The sequence below is a fragment of the Tiliqua scincoides genome, chromosome 6, assembly GCF_035046505.1.
Source record: "Tiliqua scincoides isolate rTilSci1 chromosome 6, rTilSci1.hap2, whole genome shotgun sequence".
Classification (NCBI taxonomy): domain Eukaryota; kingdom Metazoa; phylum Chordata; class Lepidosauria; order Squamata; family Scincidae; genus Tiliqua; species Tiliqua scincoides.
In genome coordinates, this window is record NC_089826.1 from 16,912,226 (window position 1) to 16,925,550 (window position 13,325).

General features: G+C 42.1%; 1 protein-coding gene across 1 annotated transcript in view; it reads right to left on the minus strand.

The window, feature by feature from the left end:
- Positions 1-13,325, minus strand: part of UNC5C (unc-5 netrin receptor C) — a 394,830-nt gene that overhangs the window by 16,239 nt on the left and 365,266 nt on the right. Inside the window, exons 11-12 of the mRNA XM_066631993.1 lie at positions 8,249-8,417; positions 4,459-4,692 (exon numbers count right to left, since the gene is read on the minus strand). Coding sequence (XP_066488090.1) covers positions 4,459-4,692; positions 8,249-8,417 — 403 coding nt within the window. The remainder of the gene's footprint in view (positions 1-4,458; positions 4,693-8,248; positions 8,418-13,325) is intronic.

A 13,325-nucleotide genomic window follows, 5' to 3' on the forward strand; every position in this document is an offset into this window, starting at 1 on the left:
TTGAGGGGTCCTCAACACCAGGAACGTGATTCTTTGCCTTGGAGAAATCGGTTCATGAAGTTGACACAAGCTTCTGGGTCACTTCGTTAGTTTGTGTCCTAATTTTAAAGGCTGTTCACCTGCCTTTAGAGAGCATAAGGATGGAAGAGGATGAAATTAGGGTGGGATAAAAAAGTGATCTTTTAAAGAAACACCTAGCATATGAGCGAGTTCCTTTGTTCTAAAATAATAAACATTTATTTCTAAATGAATGAATAGGATGACCAGGCCCTCACCTATAAATATACATTATTTCTAAAGGCAATAATGTGAACACAACATAAAACCACAAACCATGCGCAGATGGTATATGCAATTTTATATACAGAGGAAGACTCCATAAATTCAAACAGTTATTTTGATGTGTGTTCAAACAGACACACATCAAACAGTGTGTCTAACATGTCCTTTGTGTCTGTTTTCATTATATTCTCACACACATAGACATTCTTTATGCAGAAATGTACAAAATGTGCACATGCACAATGTTCTAAAGACCTATCTGCACACAGTACTTGTACACACTATTCTTGCACTACCCTCATACACACAAACAATCCAATCCAGTGTAAATCCCAGTGCAGCAATGCAGCAGCGCCAGGACTGGCTAAACAGCATGGTGGATTTTTGCTGTTGTAAGGGGTAAGGGTACATTGGGTACAAAGGGTACATTGTCACTTTGCCCCAGGTAAGCCCCAGCAGCCGCAATGGGTCAACCCTGATCTGTACCAGCGATATTGCTGGTGCAGGTCTGCATTGATCCATGCAGGCAGATCAGGCCCAAGAAGGCTCTCGTGATTCAGCATGTGCCAATGCTGCTGACCCTGGCCCCTGCCTAGGCTCAATCCATTCTCCTGCCCCCATTGTTGCCCTGTTCTGTGATTCCCCCCAACCCCTTCTCTGCCCCCTTCCATTCCCTCCATTCCATTCACCAGACTTACCTGTCCGTTGGGCCTCCATTGCCCGCTAACACAAGCAGGAAGTCCACAGTTTTCCCACTGGTGTGCCGGCTCTCTGCACAGCTGCTAAGCACTTTAGCATGCTTTTGTGGCAGCCAGCGCGGGCGGAACACACATTCCACCAAAGCTTCCCTTGCTTAGGATTGTGCCCAAATCTGCTGACCAGCACTCTGATGGTGCTTCCGCCAGGGTTCTTTGCTAAACTTTTTTCTTACACAACCCCAACTGTTCCTTAGCCTTGTATACTGGCTTTTTATCTAGTTGTTCTAGATATCTATCTAACAATTATCTAGTTGTTAAGACTTTTGAGCAGTTGGCATATTCCTACACATTCACCATATTTTCACTCATGCACAGAAATAAGAAAGAAATGTTTTTGGCATCCAAAACAAAATGCATTTTTGCTTCAGTGAAATGTAATAATGTTACTCATCTTCAAGTCTAGTTTGCTTCAAGTAAGAAAGTTGGTGTCCCCTGCTAAACTGACACTTCACAAGTCCTAAATGACCTGACAAGTCAAAATGGTGTTTGCTTTAAGCTAGCAGAAGCCAAGGGAAAGCTTTTAGAATTATGCTTCTGCCAATCAATCAGTTCCGTTTTTTACTATGCCTTAATGATTTTGTTAAAATGTATAACAAGCTAATCGATACTAATTATTTGATTACCTTCAATGCTCATTATGCCCAAATTATCTCCCTGGGTTGTCTCAAGGAAAATTCATTGCATTTCCTCAGATCAGTGCAGCAATATAGGCATCCCTCCCACATACAAGCTGTACTAGCATATACCATTCAAGAGTTTTACTTGTATATTTATAACCTGGCTCAGATACTGTTATTACTGCTACTCAGTTATGCTATGGCATATAGAACTGGATCAATTAAAATACATTATCTCAGTAATCCTAAAAACCACTCTGTGAAGTAGTTATCTATATAATACAAAGGGGGAGAAATATTTGATAGTATCCAAGGAGACAATTTGCTACTAATATTTTTCATAGCATTTAAATTTTTTAAGGATAGGTTATTGTCATTGTCCCATAAAGAAATGAAAAAACAACGGCAATATTTAACCCATATTGGCAAATATCTACCACTATTGACAACTGAGAATCCAATGTAAATATTATTATTATTATTATTATTATTATTATTATTATTATATTATTGAGCAGATACAGTCATTGTACTTCCACAAAACATGAAAGAAAAACAAGCTGATTTTACAGTCAATGTTACAAGTCACGATTACTTTAGGAAAGTCACTAGCTATCCTACTTCACTTAAGACTTCACTTAAGACTTAAGTGCTAAGTCACCTGTGGCTGAAGCTGCTGCCTGGACACAACCACGGATAGGTTTATTCAACAGGTGACCCTTGCACAGCACATCAGCCACGTGCCATAGTGTGCCAAGGTGCTTCACAGCCTCAGCTTTTTGCTCTACTTTTCAAACACTTGGTGCACCACAATACACAGTTAGTCTGCTATGTATGAAGGGCCAGGCCTGTTTGTTCCAAAGGAAAATGAGCTTTGAATGACCCATCTGTCTGTCTGTCTGTCTGTCTGTCTGTCTGTCTGTCTGTCTGTCTGTCTGTCTGTCTGTCTAGATAGATAGATAGATAGATAGATAGATAGATAGATAGATAGATAGATAGATAGATAGATAGATAGATAGATAGCAAACCAATAGGAGAAAAAAATGCACTGACTGGCTTTGTACCTTCTGTTCATGTGTCTGCAAGTATCTGAATTCCTAATATTAATTTGAGTCCCTGGAGAAACTGTGCAATCCAAGCTTCCACCCACAGGCTCAGGGACTCCTGCAAATGCCAGTAGGTGAGATGCTTCTATTACTTATTTGCAGAAGATGGTTTCTTGTGTATGCAAAATTTAGAGAAGACAACCACTAAGTCTGTAGACCAAGATAGGCAGATGAGGAAAATGTAATTCAGACCCTGGTGCTGCTTAGAACTTAATCCCCTTTTAATGAGTTTGGGAGTCAAGTAATAATATTCTAATGACTAAAATGCAATAATTTTCAAATGGAAGCCTAAATCAACCCCATACAGAGCAGGAAAAGCTTAGCCAGCCTGCATTCTACAGCAGCAGACAGATCAGCAAATTTTTTAAGAGAGTCGAAGGTGGCTTGGCAGAGGCACTTGGCAGAGGCACAGAGTACTGTGTCCTATTTTGCCTCTGTCACCTCTGGTCAAATTGGTCTTGTACATTTTTGAAGCACCGTAAAAAACTTGCAAAAATATTTGATCAGATGTGACAGTGGGATGAGTGTGTCCCCACCAAGGGAAACAAAGCCTCTTTCATATTCTCTGGAAAATTCTCTTCTATTCTCTGGAAAAAATATATATAATCTTGTTCTTCAGATTATTCTTTCAACTATTTCCTTCTTGATAACTGCAGAAAGTTATCCCCCCTACCCCAGCAAGAAAGATAATGTTATATAATGTTCTGGAAGACTCAGTGCCAAACAGTATTTAAATTAAAATGGAATTGTGCTAAGAAACACATCCGGGCAGGGTTTATGGATATGTCTTTTGGACTGCTGTTATGTAAAGCTCTTAAGAGTAATCCACTCTATAGGCAACCTGCAAGTGATGACACACAGATGCATAAGGGAGCTCTGCACTTAATGATGGGGATCTGGGCTATGACTGCTGCATAAAGCCACCTATGAAGCAGCTATGCCTGTGAATGCAGCAAATCTGCCTCACATTTGATCATGTGTGCGCATAATCAGCTTGGAGGAAACAGAAATAATCTCTAAGCATACTAAATAAATATCACATATACCTTCAGTAGGTAGTGGGTGTAAACACATATAGTTATGAAGCACATACACTTACAAGATGTAAGGTATGTGCAGATTGAGATAAGTATCACAGAGTCAAGCAAACAGATATAGACTGCAACTTTGGTTCATTTCCATTGCAAATGCTCTGCACAAAAACTGCAGACAAAGTCATCTTACAAAGCAATATAGCAGCAGGATCTTGATTAACAACCCTGAAGCTTCTTTTATCATTATCAACTATTTACAAAGAGGCATTTATATGTTTTACATCTCTGGGGAGCTGGCACTTAGCATTAAAAATACATGAACCACCAATGAAGGCCTTGTGCACCTTATGGCCTTTTAATAATGCAAAAATCTTAGAATCCAGATTATGATACAGGTAAACAAAGGAATAAAGGATGCTGGGAGAAGAACTGGCTCAGTGTATAAAAATGAAATCATTATGCAACTCATTATGCATGAGTTTTATATTTTCTCTCTCTTTCACTTCTTCCCCGCTTAGTCTAAAATTGTCTCTTGTTGTCAAGCATTCTCCCAATCAAAAACAATGTCCCAAAAGGTAATGCACAACACTTGTAATCAAGAAGCTATTAGATATTGCAATTGTAAAGTTAAAAATACCCAACGTTATTTTAAAAGAATTACCTTAAGAGCATCCTGGGTATCATCCAGGCAGTAGACACGGATGTTGTACTCCAAGGATGAACAGATCAGTGGCCCAAAGATGGCCAACTTGAGTCGCTTTGCGGCTGCTTTGGTGACAGACTGCCCTACCAAGGCATAGGTGCTGAGAGTTTCTGTCAGGATATGGCAGGCCTCTGGATCCAACTGGATGTAGCATGGGGTGGTAAAGTTCTCTTCTCCAACTGCTACCACATCCTAAGAAGATAAAATCGACAACATCAGAAGGGCAGGAGGTCTGGTCTAGAGGGTAGAGCCTCCGTCTGCCTGAAGATAACATCCACAAGGTCGCCAGTTCGAGGCCACCGGCACCGTGCGACCTTGGAGCAGCTGACAAGCTGAAGCCGAGCAATTCCATCTGCTCGGAGCGTGGGAGGATGGAGGCCAGAATGTGAAGCCAGATCGGAATGAAACACCTTGAATGTAGTAGTTCTTGAAAGAAAGAACCTTCTTTGAAATTGTAAAAATCCCTATTTAAATAGGGATTTAGATAAAAGCCTGCCTATGTAAACCGCCTTGAATAAAGTCTTGAATAAAGACCAAGAAAGGCGGTATATAAATACCTGTTGTTATTATTATTATTATTATTATTAGAACAATTTTTCCAGGTCAGACAAATGACCATTTACTCAGCCCACCATCAAGCTGACATCAGTCCTTGCCTGCCCAATTATGATGCAATGGAGGAATTCCAAATTAGCAGGAACACCTGACACTGGTGTTCAAGCTGAGATTCAATGAGCAGATTTTAAAAAACTAGGCACTATATAATTCAGGACTCTTATTTCATTTGTTCATTTTAAACGCATATCTAAAATGAGTCAAGCATTACATAGAAAAATCATATCTGTCCTATAAAGCATTACAGTCTCCTATGCACTGGAGTACCTGGGGGGCCAGGGGGAGCAAATGCCCCAGAGTGCCACCTAGGAGACACCACCATGATCCATGCTCCCCCCCTCCAGCTTTTTCTCTTTTTTAAACAAGCCTTTCCAAGGCCTTTTGAGGGCCAGGGAGGTCACCTGCAGAGGCCTCAGAAGGCCTCTGGACAGGCCCAGTGGGAATGGAATGGTATGGGCGTATGGTATTTTGTGATCCTGACCCTGGGAGGCAGGATTTTGCTTTATGCACCGTCTTACACAGAAAGTATATTGCATGGCCCAAGTCTACAAGTTTCATTTCTATGAAGAGAAACTACTCATAGCTGTTCATTTGGGCAGTTCCTCCTACCCACAGCCCCTCAGAGCAAATCCAAACGACTGAACTACAGACAGTTAATTCTGTTTAACAATGAGAGTTCCCCTTAACAAGGCAAATAGCAGCCACAGGGGATCCAATCCATGCAATGGCCTCAATTCAGGTCAGATTCCCCAGCAGCTGGTAGTTAGGAAATAAAAAAAACACCAAGCAGATCAGGGTCATGCAGACACTTAACACAACATGTCAGTTGAAGTCTTGCTTCTGTGTCTACATGGCTGCTTCCACAGGTACAGCAAAGAAAGTAATATGGTACAAAGAAGTGAGAGCTGTATGATTCAACTATAGAACCCTTGTGTTCTTTAATTCAGATGTGAATCAAATATAAATTCAATACATATGCGCCTTCTGGACCTTTTGTGCACAGTAACAAACAGTTTGCTTGTTAATTTTCCTGTGCAAGATTACAGATTATGAATGGAGACAAATTTCCTCTGGCAAATTTTGAAAAAACGCAAGAATGAAGGAATGAGCAGGTTTTTTTTTTTTAAACAGTTGTAAATGCTGTCTCTGAATGAAACACAAGTGCAGACCTCCTTTTGCTGCCTCCAAGAGAGAAGTTGGCACTGCAGATGATTATGGGGGAAACAGGGCAGTTGAGTTCAGTGAGCTTAGGAACAGATTCATGTTTCTGGGTTTGGAGCAGCATGACGCTGTGCATTTTCAAAGGTGGCACCATCCTTCCTAAGCCAGAGGAAGAAGCGTATCAGCTGCAGTGCTGACTCCATCTATACCTGTTGGCAAGCATGAAACATCTGTGCTGGCACTCACAAGAGTGACTTGCCTCCAGCAATGTAAATATCTGATCAATGGAAGAGAGAGGGAGAGATCTATTCCAAAAAAAGAATGAGAGAAAGAAAAAAGAATGCTACCGTAGAAGTTGAGACTTACCAGAAACTTGGTGGGTATTTGCAAAACTGCACATGTGAGACTGGAAACTAGTTCAGTGTGGTCATGTGAAAGATGTAGCTGCCTTCTACTGACTGCATTGGACCCTGCTGGAAAATCTGGCTAAGGCCTGATGGCAGTGATTCTGGTCTTCAAGGTCTCAGCAGAGGTTTTTCCCAGCCTTGTTATTCAATACCTTTTACTTGAAGATGCTGGAAATTACACTCTATACCTAATTTATTCAATTACTATACTGCTCCACAGCAAGACCCTGATTTTACAATAACAATACAAAAATGAAATAAAACAAACAATAAAACACTATATAGAGAATGAAAAATAAATTATGAAAAAGACAAAAGTTCTGGCTACTGATAACGCTCAAGTCCCAACTTGAAAAAACGCAAGTTTTTGCCCCTGAGCGGTAGCAGCTCAGGGGCAAGCTTTCTCTGTAGTGGCGCCACAACTATGGAATTCCTTTCCAGGGGCATTGAGATGGCTTCCTCATGGCTTTTGGGCAAGGGCTCAAAACATACCTGTTTCATGTGGCATTTGGTTGTCTTCGGCGAGGCCTGAAGACCCTTCTGTTTAAACCCTTCTGAGTTCTCGGCCTTTTCAACATCTTTTAATATTTTTTAAATGCTTGGTTACAGGCCTGATTCTTTTATGATTTGCTGTTCTATGCTCTTTTTATCTGACTACTTTTTATCTGACTACTGTTTTTATGATATGTGTTAATATGCTTTTATCTGTTTTTAAATTATGTTTTTAATCTGTTTTAACCTGTTGTAAGCCGTCTTGAGTCCCTTCGGGGAGAAAGGTGGGGTAAAAATAAAGTTGTTATTATTATTTATTATTATTATTATTATTATTATTATTATTATTATTATTATTATTATTATTATTATTATTTATTTGCCCTCTATGCCTCTGAAATACTGATGTGACTTGACTGCTTCCCTGGACTAATTTGTTCCCCATTGGCTCAACATTTTGATTTTGCTCTGTTTTGGTTTGTCTATCTTAATGCTTTGTTTGATTTTTTTTTCAAAGTTCAATAGGAGAGTGCTCATTAACTGTGGTGCCACCACTGAGAAGGCTCCAGAATCCTACGGCCAACATAAGAACATAAGAACAGCCCCACTGGATCAGACCATAGGCCCATCTAGTCCAGCTTCCTGTATCTCACAGTGGCCCACCAAATGCCCCAGGGAGCACACCAGATAACAAGAGACCTCATCCTGGTGCCCTCCCTTGCATCTGGCCTTCTGACATAGCCCATTTCTAAAATCAGGAGGTTGCACGGCTTGTACCCCGTAATGGATTTTTCCTCCAGAAACTTGTCCAATCCCCTTTTAAAGGCATCCAGGCCAGATGCCGTCACCACATCCTGTGGCAAGGAGTTCCACAGACCAACCACACGCTGAGTAAAGAAATATTTTCTCTTGTCTGTTCTAACTCTCCCAACACTCAATTTTAGTGGATGTCCCCTGGTTACATGTGTTATGTGAGAGTGTAAAGAGCACTCCAGCCATACTTCAGAGAATCGGGCACTTGAAAGATAAGTTTGTCATATAACTTCACTGTGTGTGAAACTCTGAGAACTCACCTCCCATTGTGCCTGGGCTGTTTGGTTCTTCAGCTGGATCTTCCAGTCTTCAGTGTTCGGTTCCGCACAGTGGTGCATGGTTAGAATAACAGGTCGAGTCAGCAGCGCTCCTGGAGGTCCACAGCTCACAACAGGGGTCAAAAGAGTCTGACTGTCTTCTACTGGTGGCCTGACAGGGTTGGGCAGGGGAGAAGAAATTCACATTTGTTAAATGATTCAAAGGGGTATAGGACAGAAGGCACAGGAGGAAAAGGAATTATTTTTTAAAAGCCATCATTATCGCTTCTGTTTACTGAGTAAAGTAGGACTTAAGTACTGGTAAGTAAAGTAAGACTGAGTACTGGTAGACTTAAAGCATCCTTTAATATCCAAACCCCATGGAAAGGTTAGAGAAACAATGAAAAACGTAATTGTTCAGTGGTTTTCAGTGGGGGGCGGGGTTATGCCCAAAGTATGAGCTATTGCCACTCCAGAGAATACTACTGTACATATGGAACAACAATTCCATATGTACACCCCACTTCTGATGCTTTGGAGTGGTCCTACTTCCAGTCTCCTGAGCAGGCAACAGTGCAGTACACTACAACTTTGAGACACAATTGTATCATACAGCAAAGCCAGTGGACCACCCTGACTCTTTCTTGCCATGGAATTAACTTCCATAGCCCACAAGCCCATGCTGATGGTCCCATAGGCTGGTCATAGTGTGAATTATGTGCTTAAAGTTGACATGTTTGTTTGTTACTTTCTGAACAGTAATCACAGCTCTCACCTCAATCCAGGCTGAGAACACAGCATCCTCTTCCCCACCCTGGCCTCCACCCCATTTGTCCCCTCTCCCTCCCATTCTTCCCACCTTCTGTGCTGATTTACTATGCTGGGGGGATCAGCGATGGGCTCCTCTCTGCAGAAAATGGTGTGCTGCATTTTGCTACACACATATGTAGCAAATGGTCCCGCATTTGGCAGTACAAGACCCCTATAGGATTGGGGACTTAATGTAATATGCAGATTGGTCCTTAATCTGTAATCCTTTTGGATGTTCACTAACTATTGTGGGTGTCCATGCCTACCATTGCTTGAAGGCTCAAAATACTGAGTAAAAATACAATTTCAGTTTTAATAACATGGTAACTGAGAAACATGCTAAAACAAGATTTAAGGTTCTGTCTCATTTCTCAAGCATTCCTTATTGTGCAGGATGTTCTCTATGTTCCTCACCCTGCTTTCTTTTGTTGATATCACAAACTTCCTCCATTGATCAATCCCACCTACCACCCCCCATTCAGAAATCTTGCAAGATGCAGACTGCTTCTTCCAATGGGAAATATTTTAGAAGTCTCTCCCAGAAGATTTCAGCTATCCTGTCTCCTCCTTAGATGCATTCAGAGAGATCTAAGCCAACAATAATAGCTTTCTAGTAGAAAATGGCTTGCTGCTATCTCTGTATGGCTTCTTAATCTCTTTTGTATGCTCCCCCTCCTGTGAAACCTACTACAACTAAAGATGATGCTGGCCTCAGGGTCATTGGCCTCAGATTATGGTTGGAACTGGGGCCTACAGCTGCCCCAGGGACTTGGACAGATACTTCTAATTACTTAGTAATCAGTCTACTGAGTGCATCTACAAAGGCAAACTGCTTTTTAAGCTGCTTTTATTGTTATGACTTCTTCCAAAGAAGAAGTTTATGAACTGTAGTTTATGTAAAATATCTCAAATTCTGTTAGAGATTCTCCTAGACTTGTCACTGAACTACAGTTTGCAACAGGGAGAAACCATGCTAGTGAATCAATTTAAGCGTCTAGTGCAGTGATTTTCAATCTTTTTCACGGCTTACATCTTTAAGTGCCCCTCCTGTTAAAAATTTAGTTTGTGCCTTTTAGCATCTAGACCAGCGATTTTCAACCTTTCTCATCACATGGCGCACTGACAAGCCAATAAAATCGACAAGGTACACCATCAGGTTTTTTACTATTGACAAGGCACACCATGCTGCCAGTGGGGGGGGGGGGGGCTCATATCCCCGTTGGCCCTATTAATAAATGACCTTCCCCCAAATTCCTGTGGCACACCTGTGGACCACTTGCAGCACACCAGTGTGCCATGGCACAGTGGTTGAAAATGGCTGTTCTAGTGTATATAATGCCAAGTGTCATAGGGATTTCATTAAAGCAATTACATCCCTCTGTCATTATGCCTAACATTTAGGTTGCAGGGAAAAAATCCTGCCTTCTGAATGACACAGTTTTAATAACTGTGTTCAAAGAAAATAAGGAAGATAACTATAGAGTGAGAAAAGGGAGACAGCTAACTCATAGGAGCTTACTCACAGGTAGCCCTTCTAATCATGTTAAATGTAGGTTTTGCAAATTTTAAACTTTCCTACTGCTGTTTTCCTTTAATAAAATGTTTTGTATCTTCAAGATGCTTTGGGCACTATCCATCACTCTGATGTCTGTCCCACTTTCTTCAGAGTAGAATTGTCCCATGCTAGATTTTTAGTTTTTAGTTTAGTTAGTTTTTAGTTTATTATTAACTCAAAACTATTAGCTAGCTTGAGTTTTGAAAAAGGTGAACAAAATGGAAAAAATTCACAAATGCACATATGAAAGCTCAGAAGGTGAACAAAAGATTTTGCAGGTTCCTGATCTAATCTAATCTAATTTTTATTCGCTGCCACAAGGTTCAGTTTACAAAACTGCATTCAAGAACAAATTAATTACTTCTCCCAAAGGCCTTATTTCAAAAATAAGTTTTAAAATAAGAACTCCCCCCTCAACATGATTAATTTCTCACCCGTGATGTTTTTGAATTTTTAAATTATCTTTTTTTCAGGCCCTACCATAGCCTCACTGTCCAACCTCTTGACTCAATGAGAGCTGATCACTCTTAAAAGTCACTTTAAATCACAGCCAATGGTCACTCACTATGACCATAATGGGAGATCTTCATGTCTGCACAGATTGCGTACTGGCAGCCCAATTCTCCAGAATTGGGCTGCATGACATAAAATGGATACTGACAGCATGCAGAGCGCTCCATCAATGGCCACTTTGGGAGTACTCCTACAAGTGGTGGTAATGCTTCTGGGATGTCACTGACCCTGCCACAGCTCGTGGAGGAGCATGCTGTGTGTGCGCAGCAGTGGAAGAGGGTGAGGAGGAGGTGTAATTATTATTATTAATTATTATTAACAGTATTTATATACCGCTTTTCAACTGAAAGTTCACAAAGCGGTTTACAGAGAAAATCAAACAACAACTAATGGCTCCCTGTCCCAGAAGGGCTCACAATCTAAAGGATGCAAAAGAACACCAGCAGACAGCCACTAGAAAAGACAGCTCATGCACGCATGCTTCACACAGTGGAGATGGGCAGGGCAGAGCAAAAGTGGGTGGAAACGAGAAGGAATTGGATGGACCGTGGCATGTGCCGTGTGGCATGGCAGTGGCATGTGCCGGATCCTATCCCTTCCATTTCCGGTCTCTACACCCCCATTCTTTCCTCAGACTTGTGCCATCTAAATTGCTGGTGTACGTCTGAGGAGATCCATTGTAGAGCGGGAGGCTTACGGAGGCATAAGGGGATTAAAATCTCCTTTTTCCTCTGTTGCCTCCTGATCTCCCCCTCCCCCCCACTGGATACAGTGTGGTCCTTTTTGGTGTGGCTGCACCGGTGGGGGGGGGAGGGGGGAATTGGGCTCCATTAGTCACAAGTTTTATTTGCTCTATGTGACTTGAATAAGCTTAACTTAGCTGGATCATTTCCATTCTGATCATCTTGAGCATGCAATACTTAATCTTGGCAGTGTTATCTAAGTTGAGTTTCCCTCAGTTCAAAGAAATAAGAAGAAAAAATACACAAGAATAAACTTATAAAGGGAGCTTCGATCACAAACTGGAAGTGAGCTCCGATCAGTGATCAGTGATCGGAGCTCAGGGTAGCAGTAAGGAGGCTCACATAGGGACCCTCATGGAGGCTTCAGGAGCCCCCCCATATGTTAGAATGTCACCGAGTCCTGGGTGCTGTGATCGCTATGGCACCTTCGGGGCACCCATTCTTGGGCCACTCCCCTTAAGGGGAATGGTCCGCTTTCGGTTCCCCTGGTGGGTTGTGACCCACCAATTTGGGAACCACTGCCTTAGAGCAGTGCCTTAGAAAATAACTAGAAGAAAAAATGTACTGACAGCCCAACTTGAAGGCACCTTTGGACCACTGGAACGAGTGTTCCGGCAGTGTAAGGTATTTTATGGTGGTTGCAAATGGAGTGTACCAGCGCAGGCAGCTGGACTGCTGCTGCAAGTGGAGAGGTGGTGGATGCAGCACAAAAGTGGATCCTCCACAGACCTTGAAACCAGCAAATCAGTATGGGGGAATGGGAGGGAGGTGGGGAGGGGCAGAATGTGGTGGACAGGGGGAGGAACAGGTAGACAACAGGGCAGAACGATGGCAGGAAGGGGGTGGTATGGATGGCAGCAACAATGCAGCTATCATATCCCCTTTCCAGGCCTTGATTCATCTTCCTAGGTCCAATTTGACTTTAGCCAGTGAACTCATAAGAACAGCCCTGCTGGATCAGGCCATAGGCCCATCTAGTCCAGCTTCCTGGATCTCACAGTGGCCCACCAAATGCCCCACCAGATAACAAGAGACCTGCATCCTCTTGCATCTGACATAGCCCATTTCTAAAATCAGGAGGTTGCACATACACATCATGTCTTGTAACCCATAATGGATTTTTCTTCCAGAAATTTGTCCAATCCCCTTTAAAGGCATCTAGGCCAGATGCCATCACCACATCCTGTGGCAAGGGTCTCGTGGCAACTCACTGGCACAGGTCTGGAGGCTTTGGTCACTGGAGGCTTACCCCTGGTAAGGGAACATTTGTCCCCCCCCCCCACACACACACACTGCTGCAGTATTCAGCGTGTGCTCTTGTGAAGCAGCTGTACTGGAGGGGAAGAGAAAGGAAAGGATTGGACCATTAATTATTTAATATTCTTATACATGTACACAAATATGAGATATTGAGAGTAGCCAGTGGCAACCTAGAGTTTGCATCATCCAGTATGGCTAG